General features: G+C 36.9%; 2 protein-coding genes across 2 annotated transcripts; both read right to left on the minus strand.

The window, feature by feature from the left end:
* Positions 1-677: 677 nt before the first annotated feature.
* Positions 678-19,384, minus strand: LOC135073760 (dynein beta chain, ciliary-like). The gene is made up of 49 exons (XM_063967934.1): positions 19,332-19,384; positions 18,881-19,054; positions 18,655-18,800; positions 18,444-18,570; positions 18,004-18,249; positions 17,700-17,924; positions 17,401-17,627; positions 17,180-17,321; positions 16,683-17,095; positions 15,988-16,123; positions 13,222-13,356; positions 13,016-13,146; positions 12,599-12,932; positions 11,812-12,524; positions 11,423-11,724; positions 11,188-11,339; positions 10,975-11,111; positions 10,424-10,890; positions 10,231-10,346; positions 9,959-10,120; positions 9,677-9,876; positions 9,436-9,592; positions 9,128-9,316; positions 8,797-9,036; positions 8,499-8,689; positions 8,241-8,410; positions 7,788-8,050; positions 7,601-7,721; positions 7,310-7,485; positions 6,832-6,993; positions 6,185-6,313; positions 5,937-6,101; positions 5,657-5,850; positions 5,201-5,570; positions 4,992-5,132; positions 4,745-4,915; positions 4,366-4,602; positions 4,200-4,279; positions 3,833-4,109; positions 3,561-3,752; positions 3,276-3,447; positions 3,027-3,202; positions 2,699-2,941; positions 2,443-2,625; positions 2,179-2,238; positions 1,979-2,092; positions 1,753-1,901; positions 1,520-1,652; positions 678-1,235 (listed from the first exon to the last, which is right to left on the minus strand). The coding sequence occupies exons 2-49, from the start codon at positions 19,016-19,018 to the stop codon at positions 1,074-1,076; spliced, it is 9,666 nt and encodes a 3,221-aa protein (XP_063824004.1). The 5' UTR covers positions 19,019-19,054; positions 19,332-19,384; the 3' UTR covers positions 678-1,073.
* Positions 19,317-24,843, minus strand: LOC135071438 (dynein beta chain, ciliary-like). Its single transcript, XM_063965254.1, has 12 exons — positions 24,537-24,843; positions 24,232-24,389; positions 23,811-24,033; positions 23,501-23,653; positions 23,103-23,314; positions 22,518-23,033; positions 22,337-22,447; positions 22,102-22,256; positions 20,396-20,672; positions 19,883-20,018; positions 19,620-19,801; positions 19,317-19,490 (listed from the first exon to the last, which is right to left on the minus strand). The coding sequence occupies exons 1-12, from the start codon at positions 24,841-24,843 to the stop codon at positions 19,317-19,319; spliced, it is 2,604 nt and encodes an 867-aa protein (XP_063821324.1).
* Between the last annotated feature and the right edge of the window lie 1,145 nt (positions 24,844-25,988).

Below are 25,988 nucleotides of genomic sequence, written 5' to 3' on the forward strand. Positions count from 1 at the left end.
TAATTTGAGAGAAAGTATTTAACCATGCAGAATCTGTCCTCAATAAGCTATTGTCACTTCATCATAGGAATTGACTGGCAATTGGTATTTTAATATTATTAAAATATTTACTACTTCACGGTCACTGGTTGGGTTTTCATTAACGGTCATGCTGTAGATCCTGGCTGCACAGGAGTTGCAGCGATGGAAACGAGAGGCGAGTATAATCCCGTTACTTGAAACAATGCGTGTTATTATATTTGTCGCTATGTATCAAAAATCCCTTGATAATACCTAAGAATTTCTATACGACAATTTGCCAAATCGGGTAAAACTTCCAATATCGAAAGAACAACTTTTTCATGGACATAATTTTAAGACGTTTCATCATTTTATCTGTTGTACATTTTTAAATTCCTTTTGCCTCTTTGTAATGGAATTTTACTATCCACATCGATCAATGTTTTAAAAGTATTGTGTCATTTGTGTTCACAAAAGCTGCATAATTAAAGATGACATCACCTCAGAATTAGTCATACTTACTTATTTGCACTTTTATTTTATCCTAAATTAGCAATTTTTTATTGTGTCAACGATCAACAGGTTTCTTTTATTTAGGGAATTTCAAATGATTTAAATGCAGTTGGATTATAAATTTGTATAATTATTGAGTTTTTCTTTACCTTTTGTACCCAAAGGTGATTTTTTAACAATTGGTGGTGTTCTATCAAAGTCATTTGAGGTTCTTATTATTCTAAACACAAATTATAATAAATTGACTAGGTAATTTATTTACTTGATCATCTGGCGAGTGTAAAGTTAGTACGTTAGTGAGTGATCTCGTATCGTTACATAGCAAACTTTTAAGTGATTGAATAAAGGCAAAGGTTTTGTATTCAGGCAAACATAAAGCAAGAACTTAGAATACCTATTTTAATATCACAATATTTGTTACTTCGTTTCGTTCGTTTTAGCCCAAGGCGTCCACTGCTGCACAGCAACCGGCCCTGTGCTCCCGCACTTAGGTGCTTCCCACGATCTACTCTAGTGTAGATCGTGTCAGTATATCGATTTATTTTATTGGGATATTTTATTTATATTTGCAGCAGCAACGCGGCTCCGGCGAGGGTCCACTTGGAGGGCTTGTCCTTGGTCTTGAGGTTGAAGGTCCAGACGTAGGTGGGCCCGCGCGTGCGCGTCTTGTACACCGGGCACTCGTACATGTTGCGCAGGTCCTGCTTGTCCTGGGTGATCGCCTGTGAAATACATCAATGGTCATCATATACTATTTTGATCATCATCATACTTTCAGCCACAGGACGTCCACTGCTGATCATAGACCTCCCCCAATGATTTCCAAATTAGCCGGTTAGTAGCAGCCTACACCCAGTCACCCAACGACTTCCCGCAAGTTTATAAAATCACAATCTGTTATGGGTGGAAGTCACACGATGCGCTTGTCGGTGCGTGTTCTCCATTCCAGAACCTTGTTGCCCCATCAGCCGTCAGTTCTGCGTGCCCTAAGTTACCTCAAACATACCCTAATATTGATGACTGCCATTGGTGGAAAGAGTTCCTTTAGCAAAGAGTCTGCGATAACCCCCGCCAGGACGTCCCAGCGGGCACCTTCCATCAGCAGTCCGTGGACGAACGCTCCGTCTTGAGGACCTGACCTGGCGTCTACGATCCTGGAGACATTATCAAATATTGTTCAATTACAACATTCGCAAAATCAAGCAAATTCATTCTGAAGTAGGTGTAAGATAAGCTCACGTGAAATCTTTTATCATTTTCTTCGTAACATCACACTGGAGACACATTTTATCCAGAGGCAACTCATACTTTCGAGCTGTGCTTTGCATTATAGCTGTCAGAAGACTCTGAGGGTTGAAGAAACCTGGTAGCCATATTGATGGTGGTAGCTGAAATATGGAAATAAATAATAGGTAGGTAGCTGCTTATTCAAATATCTTTTGAACAAATATAATACTTTACTTACAATAAAGTCAGTGGCCCATGCCTGAAGTTCTTTGATTCGAAGGGTCAAGTCTATGAACCATGCTGCCAGCCCCAACAAGGAAGGGTATGCCTTACTAGACCATATTACTGGAACCTGAAAAAATACGAGTACCTAGATGAATCAATGGGTTAACCAGTTAAATGGATATCTTTTAAATGTAACTTAAAACAATGACTCACCTGGTCCAAAAATAGTGCATTATCCAATTCTTCCATAACCGATGTTATTGTCAGTTCCCCCTGAAAAAAACATTTTTACATTAATTTCAATATTAAAATTTCAACAAGCTAATGCTGCTACGAGACCTCATGCAAAATGGTAAAAACTAAACAGCGTCGACCAAAATTATCGAAAAACAAAGTTAAAAGACAATCTTTGTAGGATCATGTGAAAGCAAATTAGTAGAATTCATGAAACAACTGTGTTTATGTACTTCATTTTACCTTCAAGCCTAAATCTAGCTCTCTCAGCGAACGCTTCATCTCGCCGGTGAGGGCGTTCATCCTCTCACACTCCTGGAATGCCACGACTATGTACGGCGTCCGTTCCTCCACTCTGTTCATTATCTCTACCATGTTGTATTCTACTGGCAGCTTCTCCAGGATTTCATCTATCATTAGTTTTACCTAAAAAAACGTTTTGTGGTTAAGAGAAGTCATCACATCTTGCCTTATTAAGGAATAAATTATAAAGCCTTACCTTTTCTTCCCTTGTAACAGTAGCTCCACCAGAAGCCTGACTGTCCCTCGGCTGCATTTCGAATATGGTCCTGAAGAGGTTCTCAGAAGTGGTGGTCAGAAAGCCTATTTCTGCGTTGGGATGGAGTCCGTATAAGTAAGGTGATTCTGGTGGCAACTTATCTTCTATGTACTGATGGTAACCAGGGTAGTCTGTATTAGGAGGAGCTATGAAACCAGGCGCTAATTCTAGCTCACCTTCAACCTTTAGACAGAAATTAAACACATCAATAAATCAGGTAACCTACTTAAAAACATAATCAAATGTCGCACAAATGATTAAAACATACTAAATCAGGTTGCATGAGTTCTTCTAAATACGCGTTGCAAAGACGCCGATCCCAGTCGTCAGTGATATGACCGCCGTACATAATTTCACCGAAAAGATATCTCAAGTCGTCCCAAGGCACAAACTCATTCGCTTCCAAATAGTTGTACAATACCAAAACGCTTATAGACAAGTCACCTGAAATAATCTTGATTTATATTCTAATCCATAAGTGTCTGTACATGTTCAAAACATAGAGGTAGGTACTAACCAACGTTGAAGGGATATACTTTGTTCCACCCTTGTGGTCCAAACTTTCTCCTTTCTGCTACAACGGCATGGAAGTAGCAGAGAGCAAACAGAATGCCTTTAAACTCGGTATCTTTGCCACACATCTCTAGAGTTTCTTGAGTGAAATTGTCCAGTGCTTTGTGAATGTTTGCCTGAGAATAAAATTAATATTTGTGACTTTCCTAATCTTGCCATTGCTAGTCAGTAGGGATTTCAGATAATGACTTATCAGCATGGAGTTAAAAGACCATAGAAATAAAATTACCAGCATTCCTGTGGGTGGTTCGTTAGTGATCTTTATGCTGGACTCCAGGATTCCCTGCGGTATGATATGGGACTCCGCTGATTCAGCAGGCTCGGCTGACATGAACAATCTGAAATCGTCGTGACAACCACTGGTAAAACTTTCCATCTTCTTCTCGAGTGTCGGAAGCCACTTTTTCACCAAGTGAATGTTCTGTAACATAACAATAATCAGTATGTCAATGCTTCATCCAAATGTTTATCGTCATTAATATAATGCACCAAAGCACCAACCTGTAATACCACCCATTGCCCCTCTTTTACAGCCATATCCATAGCCTGCTCAGCCACTATTTCTTGACCTTGACCCAGCGATACATTGTGGAAGTTTCCACCATCAATGGTGTACCCCATGGCTTTACCCAAGCTTTCTACGTCAGTCAGTGGGTTCACTCCAGGAGACAGTATGAAGAATATCGGAGTAGTAGAGCTAGTCTCCTCGAACGACTTGCTGAATTCCATGGTTCTATTTTCTGTGTATTTACCACCCATCTTCTCTTCAATGAATGCTCTGGAAATTGTGTTACATGAATGAGGAAAAATGTAGGTACCTTATTGTCATTATATTCGAAATCTAAAGATTTAAAGTGTCTCTACTTACGCTACTGCATATACCATTCTATCAGGTCGTAAGGCTCGCATCATACATAGACGTTGGAGTGGTGTTTTATCCTCCCAATCCTAAAGAATATTCAGGTATTTTAGATTTACTTCATCCCGTCGTTATTACTACAGTCTAAACTTTAGAGGAACACAGACAATCTTACTTGAGGAAACTTCTCTCGCTCAGGGCATTCCATCTCAACGACTTTCTTCCATTTAAGAGGAGCAGACTCGATATCTCTATCAAGGTTTGTGAACTCCAACCTTCCAGATAGAGAGCAGATGCCTCCCCAACTATGGTCAGAAAGAAAGTCTACTGGGCTAGCTACGTGTGGTTTGACAGGGAACCGGAGTAAGAAGTCCAGTTCTTCTGGAGATATTTCTTCACTCATCACAAGTATCTGTAAAGGTTTCATTGGTGAGTATAATGGACAAGACAAGAAACATAATGCGCCATTGATTGATTCAAAAGTAACACACAGTGTCTGGTTAAAAAAGATTGATAGATAGCAATTAAATAATAAAGACGGTATTTGAATATACCTGGAAGGTCACAAGCGACGCAAATATAAGTTTGTCACACTCAAACAACCCTCTGGAAGTATACTGAAAGACGGAGAAGCTAATGCAGTCTATAAGGTTCTTAATGCGCTCTTGCAAGTCACTCGCTGGCTCCGCTCGACTTAACGCTTTTAGGAATACTACACTGAAGGCCTGAAATTATATTTTTTTATAAATGACTAATTAAATTAGAAGTAATTGCTGTATCCAAAATATGTTTCATACAAACCTTTAAGGAAAACTGGTAGATTGGGTTGATAATATTCAGATCGTTGAGAATGAAGTACAAAAGTGAAGCTCTGGCTGCTGCTGGTCGGTAGAATTCACGTGCTATATCTATTTCACAAGAAGTAACCTTCGCTTCATTTACCTAAAATATTCGAGATTTTAATTTTAGATCTTACAAAATTGTATAGGCTTACTTCATTAGGTACGTACCTTTCGTTCAATATCATCAGCAGTATTTTTCGTCGTTTCTAAGTTATCTACCAATGCAGGATTTGCTAATATATTTTCTCCTGCAGACGAAAGGCTCGACAGTAGATTGTCTTCTAATTCTTTTAACTTGATTTTAAATTCATTTTGCTGTCTCGTTAATTCAGCTTTCAAGCTTTCCAAATCTGGTCTTTCGGCTTTGACTACTTCGGCTAAGAGCTGGTCTTCAAGACCGTCCCTGGTTACGGTGAAGTTAACCAGGGTTGTTTGAGCTTGCATTTCAGGCTGGTAGTGCGGATTTGCTAACTTCGTGTGAATGATCAATCGAAAATTTGGGTTATACTCTACTTCTTTATCACCGATCTTAATTGCCCTGTGATAAGTAGGTAAAGGTTATTTAATGTGTGAAATTAGCCTTAAATGATTTGAATATAGCGCTTAATTTTGCGTGAAACTTACTTTCCTTTCTTGATCAAAATTCTCCCCAGCAACGGATCAAGCACGGGGTCGACAGTCTCTCCAATGTTCTCTAGGAGAACGATGTCTCCTTTGACGACGGCGTCTACTATCGTCTCCAAGTAGCCCTTTTGCCCAAGTCGGATGACTTGTAGCTTATCACCATACTTTTGCTTGATCCATTTCACGCCTTGAAGCTGTGCAAATAAGTAATAGTTTATTAAGTTAAAGTGTCACTAATTGAGCATTGGACAATATTTCATTTTAAGTAAGAGCTACCAACCTGTGGATCAATCATCAAAGGCCATCTGTCAGAGTTGGAGAGTACAGTAGCATTCTCGGTGCTCATCCGATCTGAAGGTAGTCCTTCGTTCTGCCACATGGCGATTTGCGTGTCATCTGTCAACATCGTCAAGGGATCCAAACCTTCAGTTGTGGGTACTGCGGGCTGTTTAAAAAGTCATAAAATCATGAATAATAAAAGACGGTATGTAAAATATTTAAGTTGATTTGAAGGAAAGATGTACATACATCTAACATCTTCAAATAGTTAAGCCATAGCCTCTGCAATTCAAGACGATACGGCTTGGTGAAGCAGCCCACGTATGATATAAAGGCACACACCAGCAGGATATCCCCAGGCAAGGTTGTGCTCTGTATCTTGAAGCTGGAATAGCGGAAATCTTATTTTCCTACCAGTAGCACTTCACAAAAAACTGATCGAGCTAGAGGAAACAAATGAATATAGTGATAAAGTTTATGCGCTGCCCAAAGAAATATTTAGTCAAATACTCGTAATAATTAAATGATTTAGGAGTCGAATTTAATCAGTGTCGTTTATTTTTCTACTTTGTGGTGACAATAAAATATGGCGACAATCGAGGAACATTAATTAACTAACGATAAACAGAAAAAGCGGAATCGGAAAACTTTTTTATCTAATTAGAAAACCGGCAATGTATAGTGTTCTATGCAACACAGTCTATCTTATTTATACTGTAGCTAATAAGACGTTTCCGCACGTAATTAGTACATATTTTATAACGTAATTCCATAATCTGAGTTACACGTGGAGTTACATTCATGTGGAATTAGATAACGTACCGGTACCTAAATCAAAACGGAACTACAGCTTAGCAGCTTGCATAAAAATTAAAGCTATTTACATACTTTGTGACCGCCTCAGCCCAGCGAATATTCTCACTGGCCAGTCCGTTGACGAGTCGGTTGGCTAGAGAGATGATGGCGTTGGTGGCATCAGCCTTGGCTTGGCATTTCATCTTCTCGGCCACGGCTTTTTGGAACTGAGCCGTCAACGAAGCTAATAGCGCTTCAAGTGCCTAAAATAAGAAATTCTGATTAAACCCTGTATTAAATGGTAAAATGAGAATCAAACAGGACCTTCCAAACATAATGTGTTAATATTTTTAGGTGTAATATGCCTATCCCAACTAATATTATAAATGCGAAAGTAACTCTGTCTGTCTGTCTGTCTGTCTGTCTGTCTGTCTGTCTGTCTGTTACGCTTTCCCGCTTAAACCTCGCAACCGATTTTGATGAAATTTGGAAATTTGAAACCTCTTAACAAAACTCCGCAAAGCATAAGTCAAGTACCGTCTAACGAACACCACCTGATTGGAATACATTCATACTTACAGCTACTTTAGCCTTGATGTTTTTCAAGCTCTCTTGCGCCTCAGCCAGCTCAGCATTGGCGGCTAACAATGCGTTCCTCTTCGGCATGACTTCGCAGAACACCTCATAGAACTTTATGATGTTTATCACCCAGGCACAAAGACCAGCTGCTGCAGCTGATTTTGATCTTATGAACTCTAAAATAGGGTTTAGTTTTAATTTACATTGCTTGTCAAGTATCTTCTCATAATTCGATGAATAAGTGGACGCAAAACTAAAGAAATCTAAGTGGTCGAGCACATCTTTTATTACCTGGTTCAAATTCAGCGTCTTTCAAATATGGCTGTATAGCTTTGATGACATCAGGATGTATGTTTTCTTTATCGTAATTTATAAGGGCATCTAGGAACACGTCAACTTTTGACATCACCAGCTAAAAAAACCATTGGTCAGTCATGTCAACTGTTGATTTCAAATTTCACAAATCTAGGTTATGTACCTTAGCTGCTTTCCAGCTCCTATCCTTCGGTATTTTGCCATTAGGAGCCATGATGACCATCACAGCAGCAGTTACATTAGTCACAGCATCGGGTGGAGAGCCGAAAGACTTCAGTTCAGTGAGGTTGGCTTTATTCAGTGTGTTCAAAGCTTCCTGAGCAGCCTGGAGAGCTGGCTCTGCTTTGATCAAATCTTCAGCGCAGTCTTTCTGTTTTTTCTTCACCTCGTCAGCTATGACAGCAACTCTCTCCTCCTCGTCATCGGCTATATTATTATGAGGATGAGAATAAAACAAACATATTTTAATTAGTTACTCGGGTACCGTAACAGTACCTAAGAAGTCAATTAGGGACTGGCAAGAAACACAATATCCATCTTATTATGTACGTGCAGTTCTATACAAAATGTGAATATTGTGTAAGAAGACAAAACTGTATTTTATTGAATCACATACCCAGTTCTTTCTCAACAGTAACTTTAGCAGTCTCAATGCCGACGTTCTCGATAAGTTTGTCAGCGATGGCGTTCTTCTGCGCCAGGTCAATCTCCTCAACAGCCAGCTTTTTCTTCAGCTCAGCCACTTGTACTGCAGTACAGCGGAGTTTCTCCAGTCCATTCTCTAACCTTTCAAATACAACTCAACGGATTGATACGAAAGTACAGAAATGACTTAGGTACAGCATGTGTAATAAATGTCATCATCATAACTTACCTTATTATTTTCTCGCACAGATCTACAGATTTGTGCGTTATCAATTTCGAGTAAAGACTGATTTGCTCCAAGAAACTTTTAGGGGTCGTGTAATTGTATCTGCGATCATTAGCTAGATAATCTCTTGAAATGTTGTTTACTGAAGTATGTACATAGGACATGAACTTTGCAACTGAATCCTTCAGTGGTTCCTGAAACATACGAGTATATTCATTGGCTCGAGTTTGTCGATGAATATCGAGGCTGACAAAAATCAATGTCACGATTCTAATGAGTGTAATTCTAAGAAAACACTCACTGGTAGCGCTTCCAAATTTTGCAAAAAAGTCATGGCCACCGTCACCAAAGCCTCTTGCGGCCATTCGTGGAACCAATTGATAGAAGTAGAGTTGATCAGAGCCGGGAACTTCCTGGCTCTGACTCTCAAAGTGGATCCTATTGGTGAGAAGCACAGAACCACCTTCAGTTGCTTACGGACTCGGTCTATGAAAAACTTCCAACATACTTCTCTTGTATCTGGTAATCCTGCTGCTTTGACCTATAGAAATATAGTTGTATTTCAATTTTAGTGTAAAAGGCAATCAGTTTTCAAAGAGAACTTTGAGTTTTAGTTGAATTATGGAATTTACCTCATTTCTCACAGCGCCCAATATATTTTCAACTTCATCATCAGGAAATAGATCAGCTACCTCGCCAGATGCTAACAAATCATTTATGAGCACTAGGAATTGTTCGTTAGCCACCTGTGCGTCCGTCATTAAGAACATTACACCTACATTCTTGAGGCCAGTTTTTATGTACAGGCCATTAAGTTCATTCTGTAAAAATGTGGTGATGTATGATTTGTACATGTTCACTAAGCAAGTTAAATACACATTGTACATTTTCAAAACCTAACCATAGTAGGTAAATAAGGTATATGGAAATTTGGATTTACCTTCAAATCAGCAACTCCATAGCCTTTCTTTAACTGAATTTGCAGGACTTCCAGAGTAGATATAAATGCAGCTAATCGCGATAACGACTGTTTTCCAAAACCACCTACACCAACTAAAAGGGCGCTGCCTCGAGGACTCTCTAAGATGCGACTGATCCTGAAAATACGATTATGCAAGATTCAAGATTTCTAGAAGTCTATTTTCGATGACACCATAAATAAGAAGTTAAAAATTAGGAACCTGCAAATATGTGCCATAGCATCTTCGAACAGCACTAAGCTCATAGCTGCAATGAGATCGTTGTAGCTTGCCATAGCTTCGTTGAGAAGTTTGCTCAAATGCTCCCACGATTCTATTGGCATATACTTGGGGTCACCAATTCCGTCAGCAAAATGACAATAAATGTTAGGTTTCTTGAAAACTACCTGGTCTTCTATCTCCTGAAAATTTCCATAGTTCTAATAAGTATTCCATACCTAGTTAGTTTCATTATCTTAATTTACCCCTTGGAAGTTTGCTTACATCTAAATTCTTCTTTAGCATGTCAACTTGCATTTTCGCAAAGGCTTCGATATCTTTTTCCTCTGTCAATTTGTCTCCGTATACTCGACTAGTTTCATGTATCCATAGCCGAATCAAATCTGATGGATTCAGTAAGCACTCATTGGTGGTGAATAGAAAACCCTGAGACATTAAAATAAACACTGAGAATTAATTCATTTGTCACGTTTTTGTTTATAATTGCTGTGAGAATTAACTACAATTTAAAAACAAATTAAATACAATTCCCTTACCTGGAAAATATTGGACAAATCTCGAAGATTGAAGATGTAATGGAATTTCAACGCAGTGGGAAGAAATATTTGATTGACTTTGTTATGCAATAATATTGTAACTTTGACCATAGTTGCTGAAATAAATAATTACAGTCATATTTATTTATTTATTATAAAAATTAAACAAAAATGTGTCTAATGTAATACTTACAAGATAATTTTATAACCAAAGGGTTAATCCTAAACTCCGGGTTAGTCAAATGCTGATACAAAATGGAGTAATAAATATAATTCAGCGCCTCGTTATTGGGAAAGCTGACAGCAAACACAGAGAAGTGTCTCTGCAGTCTTGGGTTGATTGTAAAACTTCCTGACTTTGGATTCATACAAGAAACGTACTGTGTATTGTGAATATCTTTTAGGGAGAGCTTGGTACGGTCATACCAATGATGGTAGTCTATGTGCTGCCTTATTATAGTATGTGGTTGAACAGTTCCGTAAGCATCTACTTCGGGCATGTTCATGTCATCTATGAAGTAAATCAGAGTCTTATTCCCTGGAGGACCGTAATTTCGACCGGCCTTTTTCTCTAGAGGTTTTTCTAAAATCTTCTGCAGCATTTCAGATGTTGTGTAGAAATTAAATGGTACTGATTGGATGGCGTAGTTTTCTGGAAGTCTGAAGAAAGTACATCAAAGATTAGTAAGAGTATCTAATCTAAGTGCCTGATTTATAAATTTTCAAGATGCAGCTTTAACTTACGACTGCAACTTTTCATTAACTAAGACAGTTTTGCCGCAACCAGCACCACCGACCAACATTACTGGATGTTTGTCTTTCATTAGCAAATCCAAAAAGAACCTCACTCTCAATGTTTCTGCTGTCGGTACTAGTACAGCCTAAAACAATCGTCGGGCATAAGAAAATTGTTTTGACTATTATTATTTACAACAATAATACCGTGTAGGTACTAACTTGTAATGGAGTGTCGGTGTCCAATTCAAATTTTGGTATTTTCTCTGTCCAAGGAATGAATTGTTTCTTCTCATTTATAAAGTAGTCGAACACTGATCCTTCTGGTGGGAATGGGACGGATTTGTATTCTTTCGCCCACCACTTGGAAAACTCTTTGAAAAAAAAAACAAATAAAATGCCACAAACTTACTGTTACTCTAAGTTAATGCTGAAATAAAATAATCAAATAGCATACCCATTCTGTAATCAATCCCTGGCTCATGATACAACGCTGATCCAAACGCCCAAACACAAGCAAACACGAAGTATATTTCATGCCATTCCTTCGGGCAGCCGACTGGAGTATTTGCCGGGATAAACAAGCACTCTAGCAGATGACACAACATCTGAATATGAGCCATCTCTACTATAGGAGTTATCGTTTTAAATCTGCCTCCTAACGTTTCTACACACGACGGGACGTAATTATCGAAAAGGTTAACTAAATTTGCTTTTTCAGTTGGATCTTCCCTTGTTTCAATCCAACTCGTAACATAACTAGAATAAAAGTTTCATTTTTAGTATCTTCATACTGATTAGGTACTACCCAAATCACAATTTACCCTTCTCTATGAATTTACTCACGGATTCCATCCCAAATCTTGAGGGTTGATATAAAGAATACCAGCTCTAGACACCGTAGCTGGAGTAGCAGTCCGTAAATTAGAAATCTCAAACATAAGCCGCATAGAGGGAGTAACAGCAATTCTTTCATTACTGGCCAATGTCAATATTTTATTGTCATCCATCACAGTATTCAACGACTCGATCCACATCGGATCTATATCCCCATCTAAGACAATCCATTTCGGGTTGTCTCCCCCTAAATTAGCTTGATCTCTCATTATAACCGAGAAGAGACCATCTTTCCATTCTCTGGTTGCTGGATTGATGATACCAAACAATTCATCATTGGTTACTGCTTTTGGATTCAAATCGTTGAAGATTGGTTTCTTTTCAATGTTTTGGTACGTTTTGAAAAGAGTTTTCCATACTTGAGTTTTGCCACAACCAGCATTACCGACAACAAACACAGAATGCCGCACCTCCAATAACTCTTCTAATTGGACAACCTTCATAACGAAATTGTCTTCAGCTTGCAGGAGAAGATCTCTAGCTGCTTGCTTTACAATCTTCTCAAAATCTAAATCTCTCCTGCGTGGTACATCTATAGCCGGGAATAAGTCGCTAACAAGACCAATAAATACTGACATGTCATCAATTACAATTTTAGGAATATTGAAGTCCCGTAGCGTCCTCATCAACACTTCTTCTTCAGGACGACCAGGATCTCCTCTCTAAACAAATTAATGTAACATTAGGCTATTTTCGATTATAAAGACCTCAAAGTGTGTGTACAGCTAAAACTTACCTTCAAAGAACCCGCTACTACTAATACAGATTTTATAGCTCTCAGTCCCCAATCATAATGATCTTGCTTTGACAACAGCTCCTTACACAAGGTGTACAAAGTTATGAACTTGCTCGCAAGGATTTTTGCCTCTTGAAAACCTTCAGCTACCAACATGATTTCACAAATTAATTCGAAATCTGGTACAACCATGGCGCAAGGTCTGAACAATGCCTTTAGATTTTCTGGCAATTCCGTTCTGCCTGCATAACCTGGATTCATTGTTACAAATACTCCAACGCTTGGTACTAATGATATTATTTCTCCCATGAAATTGAACTGCTGTTTTTTGTCCCTGAAATATCACAAAAATAGGCAATATTGTAGCTTTTGGACAATCTTAATAAAAAAAACCTTTTTGATTGCTAGGTATCTTACCTTATGGCATCCTGTATAGATTTCACTTGTACTGCTACTACGGATAGCACTTCAACAGAGATCCTGTTGAACTCATCAAAGCATCCCCAAGCTCCTGTTTGTGCTAATCCTTTATAAATATTACCACAAGACTGAAAACCAAAATTTTATAAGATTTAACATTCTACAGTGGTACTATTATATGAATTAGGTACTTCTTTATTTACCTGATAATCCATTTGCTCAGAGCAGTTGAAGACATAAACCATAATGCCCAAAGCTCTTCCTAAGTCTTTCGTAGTTTCTGTTTTCCCTGTACCAGCTGGGCCTGCTGGGCCTCCTCCCATTATAAGATGTAAAGACTTTAAAGGAACAAAAAAGTTATTAACCACGTTTAAAATAATGTATACGTGGGACACTATTTAAGTTGTGAGCCTAACTATGAAAACAAAGTAGTTTATTATTAAAATGGTATTGATTGCGTTTATTGGTATTGTTTTTCATGATTTATGTACTTTTTAATGTGTTCGAAATACTTTTCATAGCATTTTTTCCACTCAGCTTGAGGCACCGCCAAAGCATGGTTTTTGACCGCACCGACAGTTGCTTCTGGCTACACAAATCGCTGTTCACGCATTTAATTTTAATATATGGGTACCAAAAGAAGTGTTTAGATTCCAAGCAAGAATTTTGTAGCGTTGGACCTGTTTATTTCATATTTTGAGTGTTCAAATAGTCAGTTGTTTGACGAGACGTGTAAAAGCTCACATTTTCGTCACGAATGGCGATTCGACTATGCTGGTCAGTTTCCCTTATAAACTGAAGACTTTTGGAAAAAAAGTGGCTGTTTACTATTAAGAATTAACCATTCTAAATTTCTCTAGTGATGTTTCTGTCACATAATCGGATATTTCGGAAAAATAGGCGACCGTAAGTTTCAAAGTGTTCCGAGCGCATGGGACTTTTGTTGGAATTGGTTCATCTTAAAAAACCTCTATAGTCGATAGCTGTTTATTTTCAGGATCATTATGCATAGATCCTTAATTCGTCAACTGTCACAATTTCAAAAACGGTTTTTAATGCTTTTTAAACGTATTTATCAAACATTTCCAAGGACTAAACGACACAAGCGTCCTATTGAGCGTTTGAAAAATTTTGTGACATCCAGCGAGAAAAAAACGTATTAACCATAATATGGTCATACAATATTTTATTACTGCTGGTGGAATTCATGCCTAGTATTATCTCAATCCTACGATATATCACATGACGAGGTTTCTCTTCCATTTTTCTGACAACATCAATGTTTTCCGCCACAATTAGTCATTTTGGACGACTTTCGCAAAGTTCACTGGTGAGCCAATGACATACAATATTATACTTCTTAAACTAGCGTTTTACAATGGTAAAGGATAGACCTTTATCACCAAAAGTGAAATTTAGCTGACCGCTTCAGTTTTGTATTGATTAACCACGTCGAAAGTCATAATAAATCTTCGCGCGAAAATTTCCGCAAGTCAATTCCATGTTTTTGTAGTCAAGATAATTTTCAATTCAATGTTAATAATACAAAACGTGCTCAAATGTTAAAAAGTTTTGAATAAGGTTATAGTCAAAAATTACAAACTTTTCATCAGAATCATCAGATGTCGTCTAACAACACGTTATGTTGTCGAGGCTCACAACTTAAATAGGGGGAATTATAAAACGAGCGACTAAAAAAAAACTTTGCGACTGATGATGGCATACTGTTTTAATACCTTGAGCGGTATGAATTTGAGTAAGCGAAAAATTTACCAAACTAACGACGAATATTGATCAATAATAAAATCCAGAACGAGCTTACAAAATGTGGGTTTTGATTATTACATTTCAGACATAAAAATACTATCCGGGCGACTAAATTACTAAGTGAGCGACTAGAAATACAGAGAGGGCAACTTTAATATGAAGATACATTAGATTTTTCTAATTGAGGTTTAACTGAACGAACTACAAAAAAGTTAATTCTAAGCAAAGTTTTGTGAGCTGCTTTATTAATGATTTATTGGTTACTGATATTATATTTGAGGTCTCATGTTTTTTATTTTGATACGCTTTATTAATGAAAACTACAGATTGTTACAGCGCGCGAATTCGAATGGGGGCGGGGCGACTGTCCCAAATTTTTAACAAAATATGTATGCAAACACGTTTTGGGTCTAGCAATTCGGCTCATACTAACAACACCGCCACTGGAAGCAAAACTGATACCTATTGGACAAAAAAGAAAACGAGGCCGGCCCGCTAAGTCCAAGCCAGCACTTATCATACAGTGACGATGAGTAGGTAGAGCTCCTCAATCCTCATAGGTACCAATCAATGAACCTTATTAATAAGATTACTTTTTTTTTTGGGTTGACAGAAGCGACTTATTTTTTTTTTTTTTGTTGATTCGATTTAAGAAAATACAAATTTATTCATTCATTTTTCGTAATACATTGTTTCATTTGATTACCTACCCTTAAATTTTAATGATTTATTTTTTTCGCTACTAGAATAGTGTTCCGTCAAATATTTATTTCATAAGATCATTTTTTATTTAAATGTGGGCTCATAATACGCTGCTCATAATAGTATTTTTCAAAGTAGTTTTTGCATTCGAACCACTTCATTAAAGTTAAAAATACCGCTCAGTATAAAAAAAGCATTTGCCAAATATTGAAAAAAATGCAGGACCTAACGTTGACACTCAATCAAATATTAGGTCGCTCAAATATTATGAAGCTTCTCATTTTGTATTTTAGGGAACTCAATTTTTTTTTGTAAGTTGCTATTCTTTTGATTTTTCGTCACTCGCACTCAGTCGCTCACTTAGTAATTCTTTAGCCCACATTAATTATTTTTGACACTTACAACATAAATTTACAGTCACTCGTTTAAATACTACCCCTTAAATAGTGCCCTAGTATTTCGTGAGTAGTTCCTAGTAGATCCTATGGAAAGAAACTAACCTGAGTTAGCGTGATGTAGCACCTGTCAGTCAATGGTGTTATGACCAGTCTTGGAGTGTTTCCCAAGTATTCGTAACTGTATTTGAATTGCGCATCGCAGATATTGGCAAAACAGTGCCCTTCAGCCTTGCCCCATCTATAAAAAATGATACACCTCATAAAGTTCATTAATAATTTCCTTGGTCAAATTGAAAAACGGTGTTCCAAGTTGCAAGATTTATTAAAATATTACTCACATCACTACTTAGTTTTTTAGAGTTAATATTTCATCATTTTGTCTTTTAATTTATAAGTTGTGAATAATTTAGAAACATATTTACCAAGGCTTGGAGAGTGTCCACTGCAAACTGGAAATTCTTCTACGTGTAATTGCTCCTATAGATGTAAAAAAATAATGGTGTGCTAATTATTCCAATATAAAATTCTTTAAATGAAATTATGTAAACCATTTTTTATAATTGATTTATAAATTGAATATATTAAAAAGTGCGTGTCTAATTTAATACCATTTATTCATAACTTTATTAATTAATTTAATTACTTTAAAATATCTAGAGTTATAAATGACTAATTTGGTTATGTTCCGGAATTAGTATTATTCATTTGACAGTGAAAAAGAAGTGAAAATTAATATCATATAAGCAAGAGACAACAGTGCATTTGATTTCAATTTACTAATGATTGTTTCTCAAAACCTGTGTCTCAGTTGCGATTGCCATTGAAAAGATGAACCTTCATCCACCTTAGCCAAGATCAATTTGTTGACTACATCTCTCGAATGGACATCAATAGTACAAATTGTCATCACCTTCTGCCTATCCTGCTTACTGAGCTCCCCTATCAGTAGAGTGATCAACGTACTAAGTTGATGCAACTGTTTTTTGTAATAATCTTTCAAACCATTTTCATAACCACCTTCTATTCTTACAAAGGCGTTATTCACTTCGGTGGTCCACCAAATTTGCGAACCACAGAGAGATACTTGGGCCATGAAATCGAAAAGCCACTCTTCTCGTGGTTTTACTTCGAGAGAGATTACAGCATCTTCAAAATATTGACGAATCGTGGACCTCATCATGTCTTGGAGTCTATTTAACCATATTTCTACCTGTAATTTTGTGAACAGTTATATAGATACCATCTGTTGAATTAGGTTCTCGAACACGATGTTAAAAGTACGCCAGATACTTACTGGGCCAGTACAGTCACACGTCCCGTGGAATGGCACATATTCAGTGTCCTTGGCTATCATTCCCATTGCCAATTTTTCTTCAGGGTTCTCGCTTTCAATAAACCTCAGAATTGCCATTGAGTCAAAAAGTTTTGTGAGATGTCTAAAAATATTAAGTTATGAAAGTTATGCCTACTGTATTTTTTAGGAATACAAATCTAATCGCCTATGTATTGTTTTACCTTATTACAAGATCAGCTTGATCACCATTAGACAAAATATCCAAAAGGTCCGCTGAAGACACAAAATAAAATCTTGGGAATGCCAATCTTTTCGTTTCTAAATATTCCGAGAGTGCTTTTTCGCAAAGAAGCAAATCATTCTGTAAATCTTCGAGTTTCTCAATTAACCCTTCTTGGTTAGTTCCTTTCACTACGTTTGGAGTTTTGGCCATTTCTATAGATAAATTCTAGAAAGAACATAAATAAAATGTAGATCCCAATCCCAAATCAAAAATACTTAAAACATATTATGTAGGTACCCTAAATGCTGCATCAATTTTATCAAATCTGTCTGAATCTTCAGGTAATTGTATCCTGATGTCATCAGAACTCATGAATATGCTCTCCATGTTAGCCCAAGTCCGTTGCACCTCGAACCACATGGTAATCACTTGGTCTGCGGTGGATAACTTGTGCTGCCAGCACGAGACTTCTTTCAAGAAGTGCGCAATATACTTTGACGTCATTAAATTTTGGACCAAAACCTAAAAAATATCTCAAATTTATTTTGTGCTTGTCACTCATCCAACATAGCATATTCTACAAATCGCAAAGCCTGGGTACCTGATTTTCTTCTAAAGTTTCTATCAGCTCTTCCCTAGCTTTTAGCAATAGGGCACCATTTTTCGGATGGATATCTTGATCAAACTCCATTCTTTTCCATGTCGCATCTAGGTCTCTAAGAACTTTTTCCATTGACATCTCTTTTACAGCTTTGTCTACTATATTTTTTACTTCCTCAACACATTCGTGAAGGTTCAGAAGTAGTAAATCAGCGAGTGTGGCATTTTCATCCATTACAATTCGAATCTAATAAAATCATAAGTATTTCCATATTAAATTGTTCAGCAAGAATACCTGCACGCCATTACTTATTAAAACGGTGTACTTACTGTAAGCTCTGAGGGTAAAGCGGCCAAACTCTATAAACCATAAAATGTTGATATTGAATTATTCCATTTAAAACATTTATAAAGAGAAACACTTAAAAAAAATAAACCAACCTTCGTGCTTGTCAGTAACTGATCCCAGTGACGATCTCTGATGGCTGGATTTTGCAGTTCACCAACAGCTCGTACAGACGTCAACATATTTTTTACATTAGCCTCTAAGTTGATGTAAGTATCCCAACTACAAATAAACACAATCATCATTGGTGATCAATAGATTCATTGCATTTAAGTTTCTTTAATTATTGAAATAAAATAATCATACCCCCTCATTTCCTTATCTAAAAGTCTGATTTCTTTTGCAAACTTTTTACATTCTATGTCCATATTTTCCACATCAATTTTCCGCCATGGAGTAGTTTTCCAATTCTCAATACTAGTTTTCACTATGTATACGTAGTCCCAAAGTTGCTGAAAGCATACAATAATTAAGCCATAAGCGTTTATTCCTAACTTTAGTAAAATTCATCAAAATTATTATATGTAATTACTTTTAGCATTCGCAGTTCTTTTCTACACTGCTTCAGTATTTTAAACTCTGGTACATTCACTTCAAACAATGAACCGGATTCTTGTATATTATTCATTTCTGTTTCTAAATGAGACATCTCTAAATCCACTCTTGCCATCACTTCGTACGGATTTTGACAGTCAAATTTAAAAAACTGCAAAGATCATTATAATTAAGTATAACATAAATATCTTGTAAAATGACCTCGTCTATCGTGGTATGTTATGCATTACAAGTATAGTATAATCTACTAGATAGTTAGACATTAACCTACAATGAGCTATTAGAGCATATTCACGGGTATTATCTCTGATAGGTGATAATATCTCGAGCATAAAATACTGTCGGTTCATATTTTACGTAAGAAAAGAGCTTCATAACAAGCGAGCATCAAATAGGTAATAACAAAAAATCTGTCAGTCAATACATACGTTGTATCTTTTAAACACTTCCTTGTAATGTATAGCTAGTGCGTCAAATATTTTTATTTTCTCTTTGATGCCACTAACTTCAGCTTGTTGTAGAGCAGCAACTGTTTGTTTCACTGTTCCTGCTAATTTCTTAGTTGCTGCCCATTGTAGAGGTAGTTCCTTAAATAATAATATTAAGGTTAAAAATATTTTATCTTAAACAACTCTTCCTGATTTGAAATTTCAACTCGTTCTAAGCTCTACTGCATTTTCACTAATCTGCGGTTAATTGCATTACTAATTACCTACCTGAAGTAAAACGTTAACTTCCTCAGGTATATCAACCAAGTAGAACTTGAGAAGATTGATAGTCTCTGTGACTGGTTGAAACATTTTATCAGTAGCTTCAGTCCGATCTTTGACGTTCATCAAATACCCCATCACATTGATGAGAGCTTGATAATCACCTTCCACTACTGGCTGAATAAGTCCTACAAAACATACATCAGAATAATTGAGGATATTCAGAAAGTCACAACTTTTGAAATTTCGACTTCAGTGGGCCAACCTACCTTCGTCAGCTTTACGAATGAAATTACCCAAATCAGTCAAGTTTGAAGTCACAAGCTCTACCAAATGTTCTTTGTACATATTTCCCCATTTTCTAGTCAAATTTAAGAGGGCTTGCAAGAAAGGCCTGATGTCGACCTGCAACACAGTTTTGTGTATAAAGATGTATCTTTAAATCTAAGATGATCCCAGTGCTTCCTTCATTTAATAAGAGTATAAAGAGTTACCTGAAACCAACAATCAAATACTTTGTATGGTTCAATTTCTTCAATCTCCAAGAAAAGATTTTCAAAATGATCTATTTGCTGTCTAAACCCTTTCATTGTCGGAGCGCGTGTTTTAGGTGCTGGGTTTTCGTCATCTTCTGAACCAATCCTATCCATCTCTTCTAGTGTTAGTATTCTTCCATACGTTAAAAATATCTCCATAACTCCATCTCTTTCTTCTAACCAGAGGTAATAGTAAGGTTCAAATGTTTTGCAGAATTTATTAGCGTCGTCTATTACCTTATTTACCTCATTTATGATCTCATTTTTAATTTCTATAATAACGCTATTATTTAGAATTTCGTGTTCATAGGATGTTTCTTTAGAAACGTCGATTCTTTCAATGAGGGTGGACATTTTTAGTATGTCTTCAATTATCCCTTTCAATATAGCCATTAAGCCTTTTTCATCATTTACATCTAAAGTTGGATCCAAAACCATTTCAGGATCCAAAAGTTCTAATTGAGCGTTCAACAATGGAGCCAGATTATGTTTAGGGTTCATATGCTCAGAAATATAGCCCAAACTAAAATAAAGAACGTATCAACATAATACCTATCCAAGTTACACTAAAACATTGTACCTAATTTGATTAAAATTGTACTCAAATTAAGAGGTGACACTTACCTACAAGCAATACATTTATACAAAGAGTCTTCCATCAAATCGTCGACAAAAGCAACGTATTTTTTCCAAGCTTCACAGTCTTGGTTTTCTTGCATGTTAAACAATTCCATATTCTGTCTTATAAGTTCACGAATACGTTCGGCAGTTTTGATTATAGTATCATAACGTTTATTTTTTTTATCTTGCCTATCTTCTAAATTAAGGAGCGTATCCTACGATAGTATTAGGAATAATTAAAGTACCTACAAGTTCATAACTATTAAAAGATTACCATAGAACCATTTGATTACCTTCCTCCCTTCCTTTCTTTCAAATAGAGGTAGACACTCCCACTCACGCATAACGGCTCTTATATCTTTAAAATTAGCTTGTACTTTTCCCATTCTTTCGTATAAATTTCCTACTAACTTGTGCAGCTCCTGCAAATGCTCCCACAGATCTTAAATAAACAAAGGCATATCATTTAACTCCAAACAAACACCAAAGAGACATTAAATTAATAATTTTGTTATTAACTGAAACATACTTGGCGAATTCCAATTTAATTCGTTTTCAGCTATTTCAATTAAGTGATCGATTGCCTTTATTTCTTTCTCCACTAAATCAAATTCTACTTGCTGACTATTTTCTCTCAATTCATTATACCACTTCAGCGTAATCCCTAAGTTTATTTGATACAGTCTATAAGTATCTTGTTTTTTAAATAAATCTAGACCTTCTTTCGGTATATCGTTCTGAAACTCTGGATTTCTGAGTAGCTGATGAATTTCTTTCATTATATCTAAAATCTGAATAACATTAGTATGTTATAAGCACAATTTTCATAATTATTGCAACTTGCCAGTAAAAAATGTTTAAAATACTTACTTTTGGACTAAAGTTTGATATAAAATCGCTACCCTGACGAGCTATAATCGAATTATTAATTTTTTCTTCAATAGTGTATGGCACATTTATTGCCCAACCACGAAAATATCTATGTTTGAAATCATTGATGTCCGCAATGAGTTTATCGTATCTTTCGAACAGTTTGATCGCCTCATCCGCACCCTTTATGCTATACACGGGTAAACTGAATCAAAATCTGTTCACTGAAAACATAATCTAAAGCGATTTTATAATGTGCATTGTGCATAACAACAGCTCTAACGACTACACTTTTCCAATTTTCATTTGTGACTCTCTACAACATCTAATGCGGTGTATTCTGCACTAAATGCATCTAAATAAAAATGGATCTCTCACGATTTTCGGGTGTGGTCTAATGCAAGTGTTGATCGTAAGTCTCCAATCGGCTTTCGCAATTTGCCCCACCCAGGTCAACTTACGGGTGCGGCAAATTGCGAAAGCTGACTACAGGCTTGGTGATCCTGGCAGCCAGCGTCGACATGAATGCCAATCCTCCTGCTACGGGAGGCATGTAAATATCAATCTCCATAATACCGAAGTTTTCAAGACGTTCAAGTTGCTCGTTGTACTTCGTCTGTGAAAGTGGTTAGAATTTGTTTGATTAAGACTCAACTAAATACAACATGTATAATCTACTGTAGGAATCACACTTACTTCGCATGCTGTCATTTCTTTGTCCAGCATCTCTATTATCTCAGCGAACTTTGCTGTGAATTGACTCTTTATCAAAGGACGATCCAATATTGTTCCAGCTATTTCGATCAGCTGAAAATATTTAAGCTCATGTTAAACTGTCGTTTAAATTATTTCTGATTTATAGCGTTATAATACCTACCTTGAATATATCATCCAGTGTAGGATAGTTATCAAAAGCCTCAACTAAAACAGTTGCCAATTTTAAATCTAAATCAATTATATTTTCTTGAAATCCTTTGAAATCTGCTATAAACCTTACGTCATCAGGGTCGAGAACATCGTAAGTCTTTGACGCGAAACCTTGATAGTAAGATTCGAATTCTGTTGAAATCTCCCTCAACTCCCCACTGAGTATTTTACCTTTGATGCCACCTATTTCTATGTTATCTAGTTTCCGGAATTCTAAGACCGTTTCAAAAAACCACAGAATAGTAGTGAGCCGTTCTGAAAATTTATCCAGTCTTTCAAAAACGGCGTTTGTATCGAAGACCCACGGTGATACTTTTCTTTCTCCAAAGTATTTTTGCAAGTTGTCTTTAAAATAATCAAAAGTGGTCCGATAGTCCTTTATAACTTCAATGCTTAAGCGTATGCGCAACGCTGCTTCAGTAATGTCACTTTGAAAGATGGTTGTTGGATCAAGACATTTTTTTGCCTACGAAATCAAACATGTAATTAATTCAGAAATTTTCGTTTTGTTAATTGTTGATTCAACTTCACCTACCGTATAAATAAGTAGATTATTTATTTGCTTCAGCAGCACAATCAACTTTGAAGAACTACAGTAGTATTTGGAGTCTCGCCAAATCATGCAAATTACATGAAACATTGGTCGAAACAAAATTTGACATTCCGTGAAATCGGCTATTTCTAATTTGAAGAAGTGTTTGTCTAAAGTATGAAGATACAAGTCGATTTCTTTTGCTTCTTCTAAAGCTAAAACATAATCATCATTAAGTAGGTAACCGCGCTTCAGTAAAGAGTGAGTGAAACTGAACAATATAGGATTTACCGAGGAGAATTAGGGATACTCAAATGCAATAACTACGACACTAGGAAATACGTATCATTCAAATTCCTGGAATTTAGCTTCAAAACTTTACAAAATAATAGGGTGCTTACCTGAGATGGTGTTTTTGTACAATCGGCTGTAGCAAGGGTAGTAAGCAGAGGATGTCTTCTCGAGTATGACGGACATGCAGCGCACGCGCTCGCTGCACAGCTGGTCGTAAATGTAGTTCAGGTTGTTGAGCCTGGACCTCCAGTAGGCGAGCTCTATGAAGATTATAATAAAGAATTTTAATTATTATACTCATGGCCCGGTGTTAAAATGTTTCTTCACAGGTGGTGAATAAAGTTGAATTCTTCAGAAATTCAATATAATACGAGTATACCGCACCAAATTAAAAGAAAGTGAGGAATGAGTTCTTACCAACACTCGGCAGTGGATTCTGTCCATTCTCAAAAGCCAGAGCAGAGTCATCATTCATGACGTCATTGACCTGCTGAGCCCACTTGATGACGACGCCTTCAATGGCACTCTTTAGGTACAGATCCACCTCCTCGCCTCTCAGCACTTGCTTCTCCGCATCGTGAACTAGTTCTACCCCCACTGGTAGAGGGAGTATGGTCTGGCCGTTAACTTTGCCTTTTACCTACACATTTAAAAATAAGTTATACATAGGCCTACAGTTCCTCTCTCTGGGAATGCTTACATATGAAAAAAATGCATATTGTTTTAATTATTTTTAGCCGTAGACAATTCCAAAATTGTTGTGCTTTTAAATTCAGAGAGAATGGACTCTATTGTAGCCATGTTGGCGAGTAAGTAATAGGTATGTTTATTAAATTACCTCATTAACAGTGCTTTTTAAATTATGAATCTGCTTCAGGATATCTTGGGACACGACGATGGGCCACCCTTCGTGGTTGATGGGGTTCGACAGCAGAGGCACGAATATTTCGTCCACCAAAGACGCTAGTTCGTCTATTAGTTTTGGTGCCAGATCACCTAATTCAAACACAATTATTTGTTTCAAAACGGGCATCAGATTCACATGTCTGTCACCCTAATAAATATCTTAGTAGCGAGGGGTTCGTACTAAAAAACGTGAAGTCTAAATGTAATAATATAAGTGATTGCACAATGCACACTTACCATAAATAAGCATTTCACCACACCCTTCCTTCGGGACGACATCTGGCATGGACTTCACAAAGTAACATGACTTGTTCTTCAAATTGCACGGAAAGGACACCACCGGGACGAGCTGGTTGGCATTCGTCAACACTACTACCAACAGCAAAGGCAGAGGCTGGTTGAGGAACTGGTCCACTACGGCTTTGTACTCCTCTGTAGTTATAACTCGAAGCCATTTTTCTGGTTTCAACTTAAGGGCTTTCAACGTGAAGAGTCCTATGAAGTCGTAGCGGGGGTCTTGGGTAGGGGCAGGCGGCAGGTCCATAATTAGGTTTTGTTTGCCATAGTTTTCTTTTACTGATAGTTTCTATAACGGTGGTTGAAGTGTCGGTACTTTTTGTTTTGCTACTGAAGTCCTACCGCGCTGATGCGATGACGGTCGGATATAGTCTGACGGTAAGTCGGCTTGGTTGAGCTGGTGAGCAGTAGTCACGCAAGTCTGCACAGCCTTGACGATATCCCTCTCTAACGAGCATCGGATGCCTTTTTGAATAATTGGGTACAGTGTGCAAAAATTGTTTATAATCAGTTTTTATAACCTCTACTTACAGAGGTAGAAAATAATACAAGTTTATGTAAGTTTACCAAAGTGGGAATTAAGTTGAATTAATGCGAAAAGCAATAGAGATATGAGATGTGTAGGTAGATACACAACTCGCATATAAATTAGATTTTTAATAGAAACCATGACACCGATATTTGATAAGCACGTCGTGCTTTACCTACCAAACGTCTGTCTATGTATATCAGACGCCTAAGCGTCTTCAACTAACACACGTAAATAACACTTTAATTTCATAACAAAAACTGTTTTGTCCACAGTACTTACGATTGCCCACGAGAGAAGCGCGTGCCAGGGCGAAAGCGCGCCGCCCTATCCGCCCGCCTGAAATGTCACCCGCGACGTGGAACTCAAAGCATCGCTCTGAGAAAGGACTCAAGTTATAAGCTGAAGCGTGTCTTAAAAATATGACAATAGATTGGGGAACTAAAAATTATGAAAGTTGACGACACTAGCGGGATGATGAAAATTTTGACTGCCAGTGCCAATACAATTTACACACCTGTTAAGGTTTTGAGGAATATTTTTACCAAAATATTTAACTCGCGATATTCTGTTTGGATAAAAAATAAATAATAATAAACAACATTTCATTTCTCTGATAAAAAATAAAAAACATACTTACCTTCTAACTTTGAGCTCGTACCTAGCAGTCTGTTTCACTTTCACCATACAAGTCATTTTCCCGCGCAAATTACGCATCTAATCTGTAGGAGACAATTGTTTTTCTTGGCTGCCAGTTTATCCTGTAGTTTATCCCAGAAAATAAAGTGATGAAACCTTACACAACTTTTTTTTTATTAAAATAAACATGTTTTTTTAATTTTCGTGGTCCATTTTTATAGTTT

Source organism: Ostrinia nubilalis, chromosome 1, assembly GCF_963855985.1.
Source record: "Ostrinia nubilalis chromosome 1, ilOstNubi1.1, whole genome shotgun sequence".
Taxonomy (NCBI): Eukaryota; Metazoa; Arthropoda; class Insecta; order Lepidoptera; family Crambidae; genus Ostrinia; species Ostrinia nubilalis.

Coding starts and splice junctions, on each gene's coding strand:
- LOC135073760 (XM_063967934.1), bottom strand. CDS start 19,018: ATGGCAAGAGTGGATTTAGAGATGTCTCATTTAGAAACAGAAATGAAT. Junction 10,347..10,423: donor TTTGGTTATAAAATTATCTT/GTAAGTATTACA, acceptor TATTTATTTCAG/CAACTATGGTCAAAGTTACA. Junction 2,942..3,026: donor AACTCATGCAACCTGATTTA/GTATGTTTTAAT, acceptor TTCTGTCTAAAG/GTTGAAGGTGAGCTAGAATT.
- LOC135071438 (XM_063965254.1), bottom strand. CDS start 24,843: ATGGACCTGCCGCCTGCCCCTACCCAAGACCCCCGCTACGACTTCATA. Junction 23,034..23,102: donor ATAATCTACTTATTTATACG/GTAGGTGAAGTT, acceptor TTGATTTCGTAG/GCAAAAAAATGTCTTGATCC. Junction 22,448..22,517: donor CACTGGATGATATATTCAAG/GTAGGTATTATA, acceptor AAATATTTTCAG/CTGATCGAAATAGCTGGAAC.